Here is a 20,384-nt window from a genome sequence, read left to right as displayed (position 1 = left end):
CCATAAACTTAACATTAACAGGCTCACCACGAAACTATATTCCTGCATGCCACACTTACACATACATCTTTTAAATACCTCCAGGGTTCATGACTCAACCATTTGCCTGGGCAGCCTGTTTCGATGTCTGATAATCCTTTGCAGGAAGAAATTCTTCCTAATACTCAATCTAGACCTCCCTTGGCACAACTGAGGCCAAACTGAAGAAAAAAACCCAGTTATTAACAAATAACTGAGGTGTGCATCTCACCAACGTAGGGATGGTGCTTCCAGTCCTGATGCTACTGCTTTTTTGCTAATACAGCATTTCTGTGCTATATCCATAATGTCTCTTGAAGATGAGAGTATTCCACAGTTGCCTGAGCATGGGCCTAGACCATGTCCTGCAGGTTTTCCTTGGTTAGGGCACCCAAGTATTTATTTCAAATTCATATTTGTATTTAGCCTTATAGAGACAGGGTTGCTTATTTATCTGTCTTTAATTCTCTTCTGAAGAATCAGAGCTACCTACTTCCTTGCTTGTCAGAGCACCAAGTGACTCCATTTAAGCTGTTGCCCTGTGGCATGCAGCATAAATCACCATAAAACTATAGGTCATTTGGACTCTTGTGAATGTGCTGTGTTCTGCCACGATGTTCCTCAGTTGTTTGTTCCTTGTCTCTCCAAACCTGAGCAAGACCAAGAATGAGGCATGCCATTATTCTCTTATTTCATATGTTTTTGTTGGTAAAAAGCTATAAACTGAGCAATTTCCAATTATGTATTTATCTCTATGTATATTTAACTTGCCAGATTACAGGATGTTTGATCACTAATTAACTTTGGCACTACACTTACTTCACATTAGCTGTACATTTACTTTGAGCACTAGGCATTATTTCAGCTGCCATTTTGACTTGTGAGCCCTAGATCATTTTAAGCTTAATCTTAGGATGCTTCATTGGTTCATTCATGACTCCTGTGGAGCCAGCAGCATTGCTGGTTTAGTCCTGTACATAGTGTAAGACCAGGCATGCTTGTGTCACTTTTCAGTCTTTCTTCAAACAGGCATGGATTTAGGCAAGGCATCTTTTTCTTGAAACACTATGACTGGTGTTTGAAGAATACATATGTCTTGTCTAGCACCATCAGATGCAGTACAGTATTTATTGTAGATTTTTTCATGTGCCTTTTTGCCTCACAGGTCTTCTGATCCCAAGTTCTGTTTGGGTAATTTAATTGCTAGACAAATTCTAGTGACTAATTCTGGGATCCCAGTAATTCCTTTCTGAGTTTTTTTTCAATTGGATGTCAGCCACAACCAGGTCTGTCATTCAATTTCTCCACCTCAAATAACAAGAACAATTCTTTCTCATAGGTATGTTACAAACTCTTTTGTTCCCTCCTTCTTTTGGGCTTCTTTGAAATACGACTCTGTCCTAGTTCAGAGGACAGGTGTCTGCTAAGACAGGCAGGAGCCTCTCTTTGAAATGGAGAATGTAAACTCCCTCCCTCCAAATTATTATAATTTTGAAATCAAGGGGCTCTCAGGCAAAGATGTGGGAATTAGGAATAACAGTTCTTTATTAGGGAAATTAAAATAGAAATACAGTGCTACAAAGAAACAAACCCCAAACCCTGAGAGAGTACAACCTGACACCCTGTCAGGCAGGGTGTTGGTAGCAGTTTGGTTAAATGATAGCTGCAGTCCTCTTGCAGTGACAGATGTGATTCAGTTGGAGCAGTGCTCCTGCAGAAGGTGCAGTTTCCCTCCGGAGGTCCAATGGTGATGTGGAGGAATCTCTTTTTGCTCTGGAGTCCAGTGGAAAAAGGGGCTCCCTTAGTCTCCCAAACCCTCTGTTTTTATCTTGGTAAAAAATGTTGGGCTCTTCCCCCTGGCTGGAGCAACTTCCAATGGGATGCAGTAATTTTATCAGTCCCACAGTGGGACTCAATGGCCATTAGCAGAAAATGACTCCCTGAAGGAAGGATGGGTTGTAAAAAGATAAAGAACAATGCCCTGCCTGGTTTCAATGGATGGGCCATTAGCAGAATATCTCCCGCAGAGATAAGGATCACTGCCCCCACCCTCAACAGATGGTGATAGAACAGATACCTTTTATCACACTCTGTACTGTAACCCAAGACATACTCCTATGAAGGAAATCCTGCACTTTGAAATGTGAGTGCAGCAGTTGCACAGCTTGCCTGGGTTTAACTCCAGGCACTGTGAAGCACTTAACTTGCTGCTTGGGCTGAGAAAGGTAGATTGGCCACAGAGAACTGAGAGTTGTCTGCATTTGTTTTCCTTCTGTTGTGTTCAGAAATCATGCAGAGCCAAAGTCTGTGCTGTGTGGCAGGAGGGGCACAGCCACCAGCTGCAGTAGCTCTCTGCCGCACCTTCCTGGAGATACACATCCCCTCAGCTGCCTAACACCTTGAACAGAGTCACAGAGCAGCCAGAATGTCCTGTCTGTGACATCTGCAGTCCAGCCAGAGTGCACAGACCTTCTGAGCAAAACCAAACAAAAAACCCAACCCAAAGCCCGTGAGACTTCAGCTGTGAGGCTTTCTTGAAAGAGAAAAGGTAATATTTATAAATCAAGTCACCGAACTTTGTAGTTGTTTTCTGCACTTTTTTACTAGAAGCATTGTGAATGTAGTAAAGCCACTGACAAAGGTCATTCTGCAAACCCAAACAATACTATTTATCCCAAATCCCAGAAGGGTTTCCTGGGTGGACTCATCAATTTCTGGAATAAACTCAAGACTGTCAAGGACAGCAAAATTGAGTACCCTGAAAGATTGGAAATCAAAAACCAGTGAGACCGGTTTTGTAGCTGTCTTCTCAGAGTGCAATGAGCATTGAAGCTTAGCTGTTTCCTAGGCTTGCAGCCTGGATGCAGCCCTAGCAGGCTGGGATGTAGGAAGAGCTGGCAGCATGCCCTGCCCTGGACAGCCTCAGGTCTGTCATCATGCATCATTAGCATGAAAAGTCAGAGGCATCAATGTCATTTGTAAGACTTATCAGATAAAATACAAAAACCAAGTTATGTATCAAGACTATTTTCAGGGAAAACTGTGTATGCTCTGTTCCTTTTTGTCTCCATGTTCAGTTAGACCAGGCTTATTTGTTTTATTTTCATGTTCGTGCCACATGAAACACCACATTTAAGCTGTTTGTTATATTCAAGAGTCCAAATCTTGTGTAATTGGCTCTTGTTGTATGGATGTCACCAAGTCTGAATTTGAGTCAATGTCTGACTGTTAATTAAAAAAGAGTCTTAATAATTGCCCCCTTTTCCCCTCTGTTTTCTTCCTTGGGTTATTTGTTGTGAAGCAAGATCATTGCCACTGCATTTCTTAGCACTATTTGATATTTCTTTAATTGCAATATTTCTTTCTAAACAACTACTTTCTGAATAACAACATCAACACTTCTAATGTGTATGTAGTCACAAAGGGAAGATGTGACTCTGCCCTTAGTTTATCTTTGCAGATATTATGGAGCTTCAAACTTATTGCATTTTACTCCCATTCTGTACAGTCCATGTTGTTGGCAATAGGGTCTCATTGCTCTAGATTGCCTGTGTCTGTGTTTTTTGCATCTTTTACATTTGATTTCACTCAGAATACAGGAGTGTTTTATCTATCTCATAGCAATCAACAGTTTACTCTTTTCTCCTGAAAATTGTGACATTTAAGTTAGCTCTCATTGTTCTTTTTTTTCTTGACAACCAAACCTTTGGCTGCAATTTAAGTTATAATTTCTTTCGTTATTTTATGGGGAAAACAGAAAACAACAGTTTGTGGAATTCAGCATGTCAGATGATGCTATTTCTTCCTCTGTGAGATGAAACACAGAAGATGAGAGTTAGTATTTCTTGCAGTTCGCTTTTTTAACTTGAGTATTTTATTGCAGAATGACAAATACAGAGAACATTTCATTTATTTATTGAAGTTCTATGTTGCAGTGATGTATATAACCATGCAGAGGAGTCTGAGTAATTGCACTGCCCTCTTCATTAGAATGGGTGATGGTACCATATAGTAATAAATTTGAAAAATAAAAGTGAAAATGTGTACTTTAGTGGGCCCCTGAGTGCATAATTTGTGATGCCTTGTAGAATATTCAGTCAAAGCTCAGAAGAAGATCATAGAATAAGTTATACAAAAGAGCTTCTACTGCTCACTGAGCTTTTAATACTAATACAGTTCTAAAGCATATTAAATCTTAAGATTCAAGACCTGATTAAAAACTTGTTACAGAAAGCACACCAAGACAATATAGTTTCTTCCATCTACACATCTATATATCAACTGCACAATGATTATGGAGTCACATAAAAGCTGAGGCTGGGGAGGACTTCTGGAGAGCATAGAGTCCAACTCACCTGCACAGAGCAGGCTCAGCCAGATCAGAACGCTCTGAGCCATGCACAATCAAGTTCTGAATTTCTCCAAGGTTTTCCTTATGGTTACATGGATTTTCCAGGATTTCAGTTTGTGCCCGTTGCCTCTTATGTGGGCATAGGGCACCACTCAGAAGAGTCTGGCTCAATCATCTTTACTCCCTCCCATCAGGTATTGATATACATTGGTAATTTCTCCCTGAGCCTTCTCTTCTCCAGGCTGAGCAGTCCCAGCCCTCAGCTTCTCCCCTTTAAGGTGATCAAGTCCTTCAGTCATCTCTGTGGCTCTTCACAGGACTTGTCTCCGTGATGTCCGTGTCTCTTGTACTGGGGAGCCTGGAGCTGGACACAGCACTCACCTCTGGTTCCACCAACAGTGAGTGAAGCACAGGATCACCCCCCTCAACTTGCTGAGCATTCTCTGCCTGGCATGGTCCAGAGGGCTGGTGGCCTCCCTTGCCACAAGGGTACACTGCTCACTCATGTTTAGTTTGATGTCCACTACATCCCCGAGTCATCCTCTGCAAAGCTGCATTCCAGCCAGTCAGCCCCCAGAATGTGCTGCTGCATGGGATTGTTCTTGCCCAGCAAGTAATTATCAACACATGTGACTTAATTATTTTCACAAAATTTAAATTCAGACAGACTTTCCAAAACCAGTTTCCAAGAAACTGTAACTTCCTCAGAAGTACTCATGATAAACCTAATTAGCATTTTTTTCTGATTGCCATATATGCTGAGAGTAAACATAGTAGTTTGAACATTTACCTGGCAATAGATCATGGAAGTTTATCAAACAATTTTAATCAGATATTGCTGACACTATACAATGATTCCAGGGTACTATTATTTAAATTTCTTATAACTGTATGTTTTATTTTACATGCCAAAACAGGGGTTTCTTTTGTACTGCTGTGTACTGTGCTGCTTACACAAGTCAAGCTGAAGCTAATCAGAGTACAGGAATCCATAGTGATGCATTTTATCAGGTGTCAGTTTTATACACCTGGGGCTTTTTGACTGCTGCATTTTCTATTTGTCTTGTAACTATGGCATTATAAACTGAACAAGTGCATTCTTCTCTTTCTTCTGTATTTGACTTTGTTCTGACCAGAATTTGCTTTCTGCTTTAGCTGAGAAACTGTTTTGCACATACTGATGATCATTTTCTTATACAGGCACTTGTTCTTCCATCAGGAAAGGTGTTTGGCATACTGAAATACCTAAAAACAAATCTATTTTGGTCTGGTTACCTTTACTATAGATTTTTTTTTTCCTAATTGGGCAGTTTTTCAGAGAATTCATGTGTCTCTCAGCTTGGTTATGAACTAATGTCTGTTTGTCCTCTACATCATCTGTATTTAGAAGACAAAATAGGAGTTTGAAGTAATGAAGGCTTGGAACCTTTGTCGTTGTTGCTTTTGAGAGTGGAGAATGTAAAATAAGATGACTAGCAAAGCAAGGCAAGGTCTGTAGTAGTACTGCAATCTCTAATAGCCATATCTGAACCCCTGTATTGATAGATTAGAGGCATATTTTTATGTGATGTTGTTCCTTCATGTTAAGTATCTTCTGAGAGTCTGGAACTTGCAGTGAAAGATGTGAAGCTTCTGTGGAAACCTTTGCTATTTAACTTCATGTTAGGCTTTCTATTCCACAGAGGGTCACTGCTCTTCCATGCCAGAAACTGGCCTCTTGCTTTCCCCTCTGTAGGAGATGCTGGACATACTCTAATAACTCCAATTCAGTAAAGTCCTCAGTAACCTGCTGTCATTGATCCAGCTTGAATCAGGGTTGTATCAGAGAATTTCTCAATTCCTCTCTTCCAACCTTGGCTATTCTGTGAGTTAATCAACCAGAAATGTAATAACTCCCCAGATGCCTGATGAGCTTTAATACCCTTGCCAGTATTTCCACTCCATTCTATGTAAGCTACTCCAGGTGCACATTTATTGAGGAATATTTTAATAATAACAATATTTGATAACATGGAAATTTTATTCAATGAAGTTAACATTGTTTGTAGTTTCAATTTTTATTGGTGTTGACATTGCTATATCTTGTGACAGGTGGAGATGTTCCAGATTTTATCTGTTATAAAAGTGGTTTGAATCTTATCTTTTGCAGGCAAGCTGAAGAATAAACTTTCCTTTCAAAGACACATGAAGGCCTTAGCCATGATACCTGCAAGCACAACCATGAGATAAAGTTAATATTTATTCCACAAGTTGAAGGAGAACACAATGCTGATAAAGAGCTCCTTTTGCAGTAGAGTTGATACAAAACACTACTGCCTGTCAATCACATTATAAATTGGTAAACATTTGTTTCATTAAAATGGGCACAAAGCTAGCAATGGGTATTATAACTGAATAATGCAGTTACATGTCTTTCTGTACCACATTTTGTTAACTCCTGTCAACATAGCATCGTACAATAAGGGTGTTGGCAACCCAACACCTCTTCTGAGCTCTGCTGAGTACAGCCATCTGTGTTGTGGATCTGAGGGAAGGACTGTGTTCAGTGGGTGTGACTATTACTCTTTCTCACACCTGAAGGAAGTAAAATAGTCAAGACAAGTTCTTTCTGCTACATCTGAGCTTTTTGATGATCTGGCATGGCAATGAAAGTATCTGAGAGCACAACTCATCAAAGACTGGACTTTTCAGTGTATCCTCTTCCTTTATCCTCATGGTTCAAAAGAAATGCATATCTACGATTATCAATGAAGTGATAAGAATAGGAGGATAATGAGTTTAAAAAGTGAACATTTATATGGCTTCATCTGGATATGTAAAGATGCACATGCTTCTGGTCATTCTAAATAGAAGCAATTTAGTCTGTTCACAGTAACTTCCAGCACTGAAACACTCTGACAGAAAGGAAAAAAAACACGCTCCAAAAGATATAAGGGCATAAAAATGGTGGCTTGTTGCAGTGTATAAAGACAGGACAGGCTCCTGTCCCTTTGACTGCTGATGTTTGCTTCCTGCATCTTCAATAATTAATTGCCATTTTAAAGTAGTGTATGAGAACGTCATTGCATGCAGAAAAGGAAATAAGTGCTTACAAGTAAATCTGTGAGGGGACAGTTTAGCACCAAAAGATTTTGAGTATGCTACTTTTGTCAGTGCTTCAGAGATACAGTTATTTTCCTAGTCTCCTTCTTTTTACTGGATTTTTTTTCAATGCAGTATGCTTAAATCAGTTTATTTTGAAAAATATTTCCCTTGAGTGTCCTCTGGAAATGCAGCTGGACCCATAGTCAGTGACACCTTTGCACTGTGTGCAGCTGCTCCTGCAGGATCCTCCTCCAAAAAGACAAAAAGAGAACTCAAAAAAACTGACTGATGAGTCGATCAGGTGACTTATTTTTTTAATGGAAAACCTCAAAGCAATGAGATGTGTCAGACCAGAAGTAGCACTGCTTGCGCCTAATTCTTGATTTGTGTGCCATGCTCTTGCATGGTGGTCTTGATTTGGTCCAGCTTCCTGAATTTTGAAGTTACATCAAATTCTCCACAATCTTCTATTTCTTGGGAATTTTGTTTCCAGATTCCTGCATTTGCTCCAGGTCTCCTACTGCTGCTGTCTCCCAGATCTGAGCTTGCTCAGCAGTCAGTAGATTGACAGAGAAATAGCACTTCCATCCGAGAAATCTACTGATCCCATTGTTTCTTTAAAAATTGTATTTTTAATGTCTTTCTTACAAATACAGGTAATGCCAGACATCACACAAAGTTTGAAGATCCACAAGAAAATATCATAATGAGAAACTTTATAAAGGAAACACAATTTGGCTTCCAAGGGGAAATCAATTTTCCTGCTTTTCATCTCCTACAAGTGGAATATTTAAAGAAATCATTAGGTCACTGAAGCTTCTGTGATGACAATTCCAAACCCAGACTCTGTGGTTATATCTTGTAAAACGATGTATTTGTTCCTTTAGAGCAGGATTGGGAAGCTGCTCTTTGCTGAGGATGTGTAGACCATGCAAACTCCTGTATTGGTCTGTGCATTAATGGGCTCTCAGGGATGTCAGCTATGAACTGTCAACCTCAGTGAAATGAAGAACTGCATCTGCCCTGCAAGCTGCAGGATCTCAGATGCTACTCTAGAAAACTCAGTAGCATAGTTGTATGATATTGTCAGAAAAATGCTATTAAACAGTTTTTAATTTTGTTAAAATACTTTGTAAGACAAAAGAGATCATGTAGCAACACATTTCATTTTATTCTGCTTTAGTGTAGAGACTTACTATGTAATTAGGATTAAAAATAAGTAAAAGATGAGATATTTTTAGTGAAAACTTTTTATCTTTTTCAAATCCACAATGTAACACACTCAAACTAACAGTTGCAGTATCACATAAACCACTAGTGAAGTAGGATACAAAGGGTCAAAAAATGTGGTGTCTACCTGTGAACATGAAAACAAATCATTTGTCTGTGAAATTGTGGTTGTTTTCTCTCAGCTGCCAACTACTGTTTAGTGCAGTTCTCAAAACACAAAGTATAGTGATCTGTAAATATGCTATGGATATATAGTTCAGTCCTCACAATAAACAACTCCTATCAGAGTGAATTATAATTCACTCAACTCCACTAAATTTTTATTCACTATTTTTTGATCCAGTGAAAAGCCTTAGATTCTTCTTATCTAGTAGCTGAATAAATTATTCTAATACATTTATAGAAGTGGTGAAAAACATAGTACAGCTGCAGTGGACTGCTACATCTTTATTAAAGCAGCAACTTTTCACATCATGCAGATGGACCAGAATATTTACCATCTTTAGCTTAAAAGGAGTGAGATTTTGGTTTTCTGGTCCCATTAAAAATGCTGGAAAGGTACTGTCTCTTCAAAGTGGAGCTTGCCACTCTCTGATCAGAAGAACAATGCTTGCCAGTGAACTTAAGGAGGAGAAGAAAAGAAAGAGAATTGCAGAATATTCTTAGCTGGAAGGGACCCATAAGGATCATCAAGTCCAACTCTTAAGGGAATGGCCCATGAGGGGAACAAACTCCATCCTTGGTGTTATTAGCACCATGATCTGTCTACATCAATATAAATAACCACTCTCAAATTTACTTTGGTTTGGATTTGGGCTTTATCCATTTCAAGACTTTCTCTGTTTGTAGTATGACTATATTAAGAACAAAACTACGAGCTTTGACATGAGGTTTTGCCCAGCTACCTTATTGATGATCCTAGAAAATGCCTCTGAAAATTGAAAAGGTTGTTGAAATTGTATGTGAATGTTTGCAGTGGTAGAGGTGCAGTATCAGACAGAGCAGCACTAACAAGGAGGGAAATTTTTTATCCCAGCTGGTTTTACTCATCAGCCTTTGTTAAATGAAACATTGTGAGCCAGGTTCACAAGGGGAGTTGCTTTTTGTACGTTCAACTCCACAGTAGTCTGTGAAGCAAATTTTGGAATGAAAGCCTTGAAAATGTTCTTGACCTGTTGTAGGAAAGATTGCCAGGAGGCAGTTCTTGCATCTGTTTTCACAGTGTAAGTTTCCTGATAAATACTGACCTTGAGATCTTTTGTACTGCCTGTTCTGAAAGTCTTTGGTAAGGGTAAAGAACTCAATGGCTTTGGATTTGCAAAAAAGACAACCACCTGATGAATTTTAAAAAGCAAATAATTAACTTAGCCAGACCTTATATAGACTGAAGGATTTATAATTTTTAGACCAAACTACTAGCAGCAGGAGTCTTGGGGATCTATGAAGTAAAGCTTTTGTCACAAAATAACTACAAATTTGAGTGAAGGAAAGACTTCAACAAGATTGGTTTGCTTATGGAGAAAATTGTCTGAGGAGCTGACCTTATTTTTCAGTGAGTGAAGGATGTAGTTATTTAAACATCTGTTACAAGGAAGATACTGAAATGACTATGTTAACCATTCAATAGCAGACTTGGAAAGAGATGGCTTTGTGCCTTTCCCAAGGACCTGTGATTTTCAGAACTTTAGGCATCAGATTCTGTGGTCATGAGCTCTGTGTGCTGTAGCTTAAAGCCCAAGCAGTTGACCAAGAGGAGACATTAAAGTGTTCAAGGCCAGGTTTGAGCATCCTTGTATAGTGGAAAGTGTCCCTGCCCATGTCACCAGGGTGGAATGAGATGATCTCTAAGGTCCCTTCCAAACCTAGCCATCCTGTGATATGTTACTGCTAGTTGTCTGGGGACAGATTGTTTAATGGTTTACAGTGTACTCTGTAGCAGCTCTGCCTTGTCAGTTTGACAGCGGAGTGTCAGACATTTCACTGGCACTCTGTAGTTCTGCTAATCTCAGCAGGATTCGTGGGAGTATTAGTGCAGTAAGTGGTTTATTATAAGAGATAATTAGCACAAAGCAGATGAGGATTTAATAAATAAGGAGACTTGGTCTGCATCACTGAAACCTAGTTACGTGACATGGAAAGTCCCCTTGCTGAGCCTTCTTACCTCTCAGCTCCCCAGTGCTTAGTACATCCATCAGCACACATTCAGGATGGGCAAATCCTGTTGAGGAGTGGCCATTTCTGAGACCTACCTGGATGATATGGTGATATAAACAAAAGCACTTCAAAAAGCAACACAACACACACAGACACACTGGCAGAAGCTTCAGTGTCTCCTGCAATGGAAGCTGGGAGGCAGCTGGAGCAGATGCAGGCAGCAGGGCTGTGAGCTGGGGAGCAAGGAGGCACTGGGGAAAAGCAAAGGCTCAGCTGGTCTGTCAAAAGACTCCAGCTGCAGTTCTTGGAACTGGCTGCAGGCAGAGAAAGCTTTTTGTTCTATAATCCACCAGGAAATTGAGCTTTTCTCAGATGGGAATTTAGACTTGCAGGTGAAAGGAGAAAATAAAACCTATGCATAGCATGGAGAAACTCAGAATCCTTGGCTACATTTAAAGAAATAATGCTCACTCCAAGCTTGCTTATAGATTGGCAGACAAAAACTACTTCAAATGAATGTATTTTCATCAAAGCAAGTAGCATTTTTAGACCTTTTCCACGTTATTAAATATGGAAGAAAATGTTAGTCCAATGCTGCTCGCATGGGAGTGAGTGAGTGAGCGAGCAAGCGAGCGAGTGAGTGAGTGAGTGGTTCTGATTGCTGTCCTTTTGACACCCAATACCCAGAGCCTTTCCTTGAACTGCATGTGATTTCCCTCCTACCTTCCTAAGTCTGCTCAAACTCCTGGAAATTATGTCACAAATTGTCCCCCGTTTATCCAGGAAGGGAACTTTCATTCAAGAACTGTAAGATTACCTTTTTATGTGTAGCATTAAAACTAATCTAGGAAACTACTGTGTGGAGTAGGTTAGCATTAAGTCATGACACATGTCTCTTTGCTTACAAGAGGTAGATTTTACCAGGCACTGAGGTAAAATACATCTTCACAGCTTGTTATTATAGCTGTACATTATAAATTTGTATTGCATTAATTTCCTGCAATAGTAATTCACTATAAATCTCTAGGGAAGGTGTCAAGGAAACTGTACTTTCAAAATCACATTTTTGAAAGTAAATATAATTTTTTGCAGAAAATGTTTCTGCAGCAGAAACATTGCAGAACGTGTTTCAGAAACAGCACTGCTTCTCTCATTACTCAATACACAAAATTATCTGATTGGGAATTTTTACTGTACCGTTAAGATATCCTCACATATTAACATTGCCATTTATCAAACACAGACCTCCAGGTGAGGATTTGAAGTCAGGTACACTTCCAGTTCAGAGGAAACAATCCTGCAGCACAATCTCCCTCCCTGTATTTCCAGTACTATTGGTACCTGTAGTTCACCTTGTAACTATGGAGCAAGATTATGGTACCATTTGCAGCCTCAGTGTGCAGACCAGCCTTCACAGAATCACAGAGTGGGTCAGGTTGGAAGGGACCACAGTGGTCAGCTGGTTCAGCCTCCCTGCTCCAGCAGGTTTATCCTAGGGCACATTGCACAGGATTTCATCCAGATGGTTCTTGGATATCTCCAGTGAGGGAGACTCCACAGCCTCTCTCAACAACCTGTTCTGGTGTGTGATCATTTGCACAGTGAAGAATTTCTTCCTCATATTCAGGTGAAACTTTCTGTGCATCAATTTCTGCTCGTTGCCTCTTGTCCTATTGCTTGGCACTACTGAGAAGAGCCTGGATCCATCCTCTGACACTTTCCATTCAGATACTAACAAACACTGATGAAGCCCCTTCTCAATCACCTCCTCTCCAGGCTGAACAGGCCCAACTCCCTCAGCCTTTCCTCATAAGAGAGATGCTCCAGCCCCTTCATCATCTTCATAGCTCTCCTCTGGACCCACTCCATTAGCTCCATGTCTTTCTTGTGCTGAGGAGCCCAGAACTGGACACAGCACTCGAGATGTGCCTCACCAGGGCTGTGCAGAGGGGCAGGATCACCACTCTCAACCTGCTGACAATGCTCTTCCTAATGCACCCCAGGACACCACTGGCCTTCTTGACCACAAAGGCACACTTGTGCTCTGTTATCCATTACAAAATCCAGTGTATTTGAACGGGTTAGTCAATTCTTCTAAGCATTTTTTTGTCTTTTATGGCAGTGTTCTTGACATATATTTGCTATTACAAAATTCTTTTCTGAAATAAAAAATGTGGGAGAGTTCTTGTTACCTACACTGTTATAGGTTGCATGCACAGTGTGAAGGAATTGAGATAAATTGATGGCTGGCAGTGATATATGGCCAAGTTTGCTGGTTATACACAAGATGAGGGCTCTCAGAAGTATCCATACACCCACATATTTGCAATACTTCTTTTTCTAGTTGTATATTTTCCCGGGACAGGACATGATGCATATTATGCAGGTCATGCTGTTGACATGGTGTGCCTCTCAGTCCAGGTTTGCTCAGGTTCAGTGTGGTCAGAATCAATAAAGCAAAGGATCATTCCATAACAGTATTCTCTTCAGTGGTGTACTTCTAGTTTGTTTTGTGCTGAGGTCTTGAGAAATCAATTGGGAAGCAGACAATGACTAATTTGGTCACTTTCAGTTGGGAAGTTGGTTAGAAAGCTGTTAATTTCTCAGTTGGGTTTTATCCTTTCCAGAGAGAGCCAGTAACTGATGATATGAGTCTATTTAAATATGATTTCTGAGGTCTCAGGCCTTAAGTGTTGATACTCTTTATTCAGTCATCTTTCTTGATGTGTAAATTATACCTGCACTCAGTATTTGTATATGTGTGTGTGTCAAGTGTACTGAAATGGTGCCATACATGTCCCACTGGTACCTTTTCACTTTTAGTGGAACTGCATCAGTTTACTAACTCAAAGTAACTAATGACATATTCACTGTTAGTCCAGAAAAGTAGATAAAACATAATCCCTGCACTGTAGGAGGGCAATATACAGTAATTTCACGATTATAAGCCGCACCATTTTGACTAAAATTTTGGTCCGAACCCGAAGTGCGGCTTATAATCAGGTGCGGCTTACATATGGACAAAGAACAAAAAGTTGTTGTTTTAGGTTGGAGGACAGGTGTCTGCTGAGAAAGGCAGGAACTTCTCTTTGAAATGGAGAATGTAAACCCCCTCCCTCCAAATTATTATAATTTTGAAATCAAAGGGCTTTCAGACAAAGATATGGGAATTAGGAATAACAGTTCTTTACTAGGGAAATTAAAATAGAAATACAGTACTACAAAGAAACAAACTCCAAACCCTGACAAAGTCAGAGTACAACCTGACACCCTGTCAGGCAGGGTGTTGGTAGCAGTCCCATTAAATGGTGGATGCATCCTCCTGCAGTGACAGATGTGATTCAGTTGAAGCAGTGCTCCTGTAGAAGGTGCAGTTTCCCTCTGGAGGTCCAGTGGTGATGTGGAGAAATCTGGTTTTCCTCTGATGTCCAGTAGAGAAAGGGGCTACCTTAGTGTCCCAAAACCTCTGTTTTTATCTTGGTAAGAAATGTTGGGCTCTTCCCTCTGGCTGGAGCAACTTCCAATGGGATGCAGTAATTTTATCAGTCACACAGTGGGACTCAATGGGCCATTAGCAGAAAATGACTCGCTGGAGGAAGGATGGGTTGTGAAAAGATAAAGAACAATACCTTGCCTGGTTTCAATAGATGGGCCATTAGCAGAACATCTCCCACGGAGATAAGTATCACTGCCCCCACCCTCAACAGATGGTGATAGAATAGATACCTTTTATCACACTCTGTATTATAAAGTGCGGCTTATAATCAGGCACGACTTATGTATAGACAAAGAAAGAAAAGTTGCTGGCACCTGGAAGTGCAGCTTATACTCAGTGCACCTTATAATTGTGAAATTACTGTACTTCCGAAGGACTTGACCCGTTATCTCTCTGATGTAGCTTTTGTATCATAATAAAAATCACCAGTCTGGAACAGAGCAGTTTGACATAATGACTCAGTAGAGTCACAAAATTACAGATGCAGGAAATAAAAAATAAACAAACTGTGCCAGGTCATTGCTGTCAAAGCAGGATCCTTCATCTGTGTTCCTGCTGTTTTATGCAGTCAGTGGTAGTTCGGGAGCCATCTTTTTATTGATATGACATGAAAATTTAATATGGTTTTATTTATTTTCTAAGGTTACACATTTCATCTTAGGATATAACTAGAGCAACAGCCATGTGCTTCACTTGATGTTTCCAAGCTGGTGATCCCAGCCAGTCCTGTGAACCAGCGGGCTCTGTCCCTCTGCTTCAGATCCACTTGCAGCATCGCATCCCTTCCCAGCTGCTGGGCTTCCCTTGACTCAGTGTTTGCAACCGAGCCCTCCCCTTCTCCATTTATACAGAGCCAGGCACTCCAAAGAAAATCCTCAGACCATGTAGCTTAGTTCTCCTCAAACTTGATGGTGCAGCCAGCAGAGTTGGGAGTTACATGCTGTGGTCTCCAGGCAGTTCATTCAGCCTGAACTGCACCTTCTGTTTACTCTGTAAAAGGAATGGCTATTGCATATCAGCTTTAATCCTGGCTGTAGCTGTCTGTGAGTCAAAGCTTTGCTTGAAGGCAGCTGTGTCTTCCAGAAAAGCAGGTAGAACACATTGTAGTGTTCTGTCTGATCTGCCTGTAAACAGAGCTGATGACATGTCACTGGAAATGATTGTTCAATTATCCAATAACAGTGCAGAAAAGTGGATTGCATATGCTGAGTGGTTTTAGATGGGAGTATATCTAGAAGATGCTGAGGAGCATGGTAAGTTTCCTCTTCTGCTTTAGATCAGAGACCATATGTCTAAAACAGACACCTGAGCTTCTACCAGGGCACTGACTGGCACTGCCAATAATTTTGTTTGTAGATAGGACAGGGGAAGGAGTCTGTCCAGTTTGCCTTACTTGATACTCATAATTAAACATTAATTAGCTCAGGAATTTGAATCTGGGGCTACAGCTATATCATAAATTAAGTAGCATCTGAGAATGTTCCTGGGCACTGGGACTCTATCCTCTGTCCTGCCAAATTGTAATGGTAAGGTTAATAGTATGGATGCTGGATGTTCTCTGTCAGTTGGCTTCAGTGCCAGGGATAACTCAGGGCATATTTGATTTCCTAGCAGCCCACCAGCCCCACTTCTTGCCTCCCTGTAAGAATTCTCTTTTGTTTGCTCAATAGCTAGTTTGACCCAATACAGAGATACTGAACTGAGTGGAAAAACGGGGTTTGAGCATTGTCTACTCAGAAATTAGGGCAGGGATTTGAATCAAGGATTTCCCTGTTTTCTGACAGAGGGGCATCAAACACCATGTGTTTGTTGAGGCAGTCTGGTCTCGTACTACAGCAATTCTACTTTTTTACAGTGAACTTTGATAGTATGAGTCAGAGGTACAGGAAAGATAATGACCTTCCATTCTAGTGTGATGTGCCCTTGGGAGAGGAACTCCTGGGCTGTTGTCTCTGCTTTGATACATGTTCAATAATACATAGAAGATGAGAGCAGACCGAGTATGTAAGTCAGTGTTGAGGTGGTGAGCAGTGAGGCTTTGGATTCACATTGTGGCAGGAGGATGAGGGAATTGCAACTTGGGAGCTTGTGTTCTGCTTGACTGCTTTTATACCAGAACCTCTGAAAAGGAGATTTACAACATTACTGATCTAACCCAACTTTTTTACAGCTTTTCAGAAAAAGAATGTTTGAAAAAAGAAGCGTAAAGGTTGGCTTACATGAAAACCTACAAGTCCAAGGACGGGACTCCTTGGGGGATGCTTATTTTTGTGAAAAAGAGGAAAAAAAAGAAATGTGTTTTGATCGAAATTGGAGGGAGGTTGACTGCTGTATTTCAAAATATTATTTGTTTCACTGTGCTTAGGTAAATATAACAGCAGCCCACACCTCTCCCTTAGAAAGCAATCTCACAGGCAGCAGTTAGTGAATTAGTAATGAAAAATATCTAATGAGTTCTGCCTTATTGTGCCCAAAATAAGCTCACATTTTGACTTTCAGCAGAATCATCAAGAATTTACTTTGGAGCCAAAATACAAAAAGTTTCTAATAGTTCTAAGCTGGTTTGTGTGATTTGTCTAATAATTAAACACTCATAAAAATGTATGATGAGATTTTTCTCAAATGACAAACTGTAACTGTGAAATTTTCCAGTTCATTACAAAAAATAATACATTTTTCTTCCCTTCAGAGAAGCTGTTGACCAGAATTCACAACAGAGAGAAGGGAAGCCTATGTTTCCTGATTTAAAAAAACATCAGGAATTTAGTGTTTAGAAAATGGGTTCACCAGTGCTACCCTGGAACAGTAGTGCTGTGGCTGAGCAGTGCAGGGGGAAGTGGGGCCTTGCCTCTGTGGAATTTCCTGTCTCTCCTGGATGGAATCTTTGGGAGTCTGCTTCCAACATAAGGCACTTAGCATCTGTAAAGGGAGAGCAGAACATCTATCAAACATGGAAAGATCAAAAACTGTGACTCCCTGTGGAGTGACTGTTGGGAGGGAAACAGCTGAATAATGTTGAGCATATTCAGATCTCTGGCTTCACCTAATGCACACTGTGAAGGCTGTGTTTGTAGTCTAATGCTGATTCATTGTTATGGATGCGGAAAACCTTTTGTGCTTCTGCCTTTAAAGACTCTGCTCCATTAGTTTTTTGAGAGGCAACACCGGTTGCTTCTGCCTTCTCTCAGACAAATATAAGCATAAATTTTAATCTGAAGTGTGATTTTGTATTGCTGAAAAGGGAAGGCCTGGTTGTAGAATGTCTTGGGAGGTGGCTTGATGCTTGGTACGCTGAAATTACTTGAGAGCTGACAAGGTCATTTAAAAAGCAACTTTAGGAACATCAATAATCATGATCCTAAAACCTCAGTAATAATTTTTTCGTTGTGGATATCAAGACTGGATATGCTCATGCTGAGGAGTCTGGAGCCTCTGTGGTTTTGAGGACAAAATCACGGAAACAGTTGAACTCTACACTTTGAAAGACTCCTCACCCCAGTGTCTAAAACAGCCTTTGAACTTCATCTCATCTGCTTCTAATGATCTGGGTACATAAAAGCTTCCATGCTAGCATTTCCTGAGTGCTCATCCTTTTTAGCGTAGCAGGGCCAAGGCAGGAGCACTGCAGTGCTCCCAGAAGATGCTTCTGGCAGATCCCATGGTGCAGACAGCACAGAGAGAAATTTTGTGCTACATGAAGAATCAAAATGCTCCTTCTTCCCAAGGGCTTTTCCTCAAATTTTGGTTGTTCTCATGCTCTTAGGTGGATCTTTTTCTGCATTAGCAGGTGGGGATGGATAGAAAATGCAGATGCTATTTCCTTGAAGAGTTCTTGGTGGGAGTAAATTTATCCTAATGATAAGTGTAATTATTTTTAAAGTGAGTATTACACATTTAGTAGCTTTTATGTGCAATAAGTGCTTGACGTGTGGAGTGGCTTTTCTTACAATGGTTCTGTCCTGGCTCAATAAACGTGTTGTTGCCTCTAAACAAACAAAACCCCATTTAATTAGTGAAGTGCCTTTCACAGTTTTTTCTATGAGAGTAGGTTATTGTCTCAGCAGCATCAAACTCAGTGGGAAAAATATCTAAGAAGTGTTAATTTTTTGTCTGGAAATTGCAGGATTGGGGAGCAGCAGACAGCATCAAAACAGAATAAAATCTCACATATATGGTTGCTGGTTTATGGAAATGACCTTTCGTCTTTCAAAGACAGAAGTCTTCCACTGGGAGATGGAATGTACAAAACAGCTTGACATGACAATCTGTGAATGCATGTCTCTCACATAAGCATAGCTAATATTTTCTATTATTGCTATGTAACACTCTCTGGGCAGCAATCAGTTCCATTTAAACATGATTAATATGAAGTAAAAATGTTCCAAACTTTTTTCTTGTACATACTGTCCGAGGAAAGACTGTTGATTTGTTTTTTAAATAATCTGGTACCGAAATAAAATGGAAGTCTAATTCCTGTGACACTATTACTGCTTTTCTTAATTCTGCACTGTCTGAATTTTTCAGGGTTTTGAAGGTATTCCTGTCCCGAACAGCGCAGCGTATTCCATACATGACAGGTGGGAGAGTGATGAGGATGCTGTCTGTTATTCTTCTGGTAGTCTTTTGGTTTCTCATTGGCTGGACTTCTGCAATAACCCAAAATTTGGAGAGAAACATTCCACTCATTGGTCAAGGGCAAACATCTGACCATCTGATCTTCAATATGTGCCTCATAGACCGCTGGGATTACATGATGGCTGTTGGTATGTTAATTTTCTAATTTATCTTTAATTTCTAAAACAAAGCTTGGTTGCCTTTTAATTTTTCTTCTTTTAGAATATCTTAAAGTTTTGTCAGACTGCCTAATATGTGAGAACTATTACAGTAAGATATCAGCATATGTGTTTTTTAAATGGGCTGAGAAGTGAAACAAAATATGCTGACACTTCTATGACTTTCAAAGGTTTGTAACTTGGATTGTAGTAACAAAGTGATGGGTGCTCAAGACATTTCATCTTTGAAGGCAGAAGGAAGAAGTAGCTCTTCTACTATTGAAACTCTTCAATGTTTTTTCTACTATTGAAGTGAAAAATTGTGACTAGTTTAATGAAAGTTTTTTGATTTTGCACCACAGAACTGGGCAGAGTTCTTGTGTGAGGAGGGAAAGAACTTCCAAAGCCACACATTCATAACCTTACAGAAACTGGTATCAAAGTACAGGCAATAGGAAATGAACATCAAATGCACCAACTTGATGTATTTGTTAGATGTGCTTTCAGTGCATGGAATAGGCAGAAACTAAAAATGATACTGCAGAAGTCATATAAAGCAGAGCAAATAATGTGCTTTCTCCCACACAGTGCTTCCACCTAGAGCCAGTATTTCATGTACAGCCCAGGCTAGCCACCTGCTGTCTCAAATACCTCAGTGTTTTGAAATCTGAAATAAATTCCTACTGTTCTGCCCTTTCCCCACTTCTCCCATGGACCTGCCACTGACAGAACTCTGCTGCTCAGGATTAGGGAGAGGTAATGGTGGCTTCTCCACATGAGAGTGCAGACAAGATGGACAGAAGTGTTTTCTCTAAGACTGGCATATAGAAAGTCAGCGTATGACAAAACAGTGCTGCCAGCTTCACTGAGGAGTTTCCATGGCTCCAAGGTGCCCCTGTGCTCTGCTTCCCTCTCCTTTCTGTAAGATCTCAGAGGCAGTCAGGCACAGGGGTACCCCATCTGTCAATATGCTCACTGGCAAACCACGCAGAAAGGACTAGAAAGGAGCATATTTTGAAATGCATCTCAATTTGGGTCATTTTGGAGAGTGTACTTTGCAGTAATGGAATGTAGTATTGCCAGAGATGTTGTAAAATGAACAAAAAATAATTAAATGTGAAACACTTTATGATGTCATCTGCACTAACCCATTTTGGATCAAAATTTTGGTGCATTTGACAGTGTAGTTTTATTAATATTTTGATAGTGGTGGTTTTTGCATAATGGCAACAAATGTTTTTAGTCTCTGGGTTTTATAATTCTGATGGTGTAGTGATTA

At 40.2% G+C, this 20,384-nt stretch overlaps 1 protein-coding gene across 2 annotated transcripts in view; it reads left to right on the top strand.

The window, feature by feature from the left end:
• GPR158 (G protein-coupled receptor 158) overlaps nt 1-20,384 on the top strand; it is a 189,184-nt gene that overhangs the window by 147,323 nt on the left and 21,477 nt on the right. For both annotated transcript variants that reach the window (XM_042779214.1, XM_033054595.2), the window contains exon 7: nt 18,858-19,096. In XM_042779214.1, coding sequence (XP_042635148.1) covers nt 18,858-19,096 — 239 coding nt within the window. The remainder of the gene's footprint in view (nt 1-18,857; nt 19,097-20,384) is intronic.

The sequence above is a fragment of the Catharus ustulatus genome, chromosome 1 (assembly GCF_009819885.2).
Source record: "Catharus ustulatus isolate bCatUst1 chromosome 1, bCatUst1.pri.v2, whole genome shotgun sequence".
NCBI classification, from domain to species: Eukaryota; Metazoa; Chordata; class Aves; order Passeriformes; family Turdidae; genus Catharus; species Catharus ustulatus.
The sequence above is the reverse complement of the archived record's forward strand: the minus strand, read 5'-3'. Positions and strand labels throughout refer to the sequence as shown.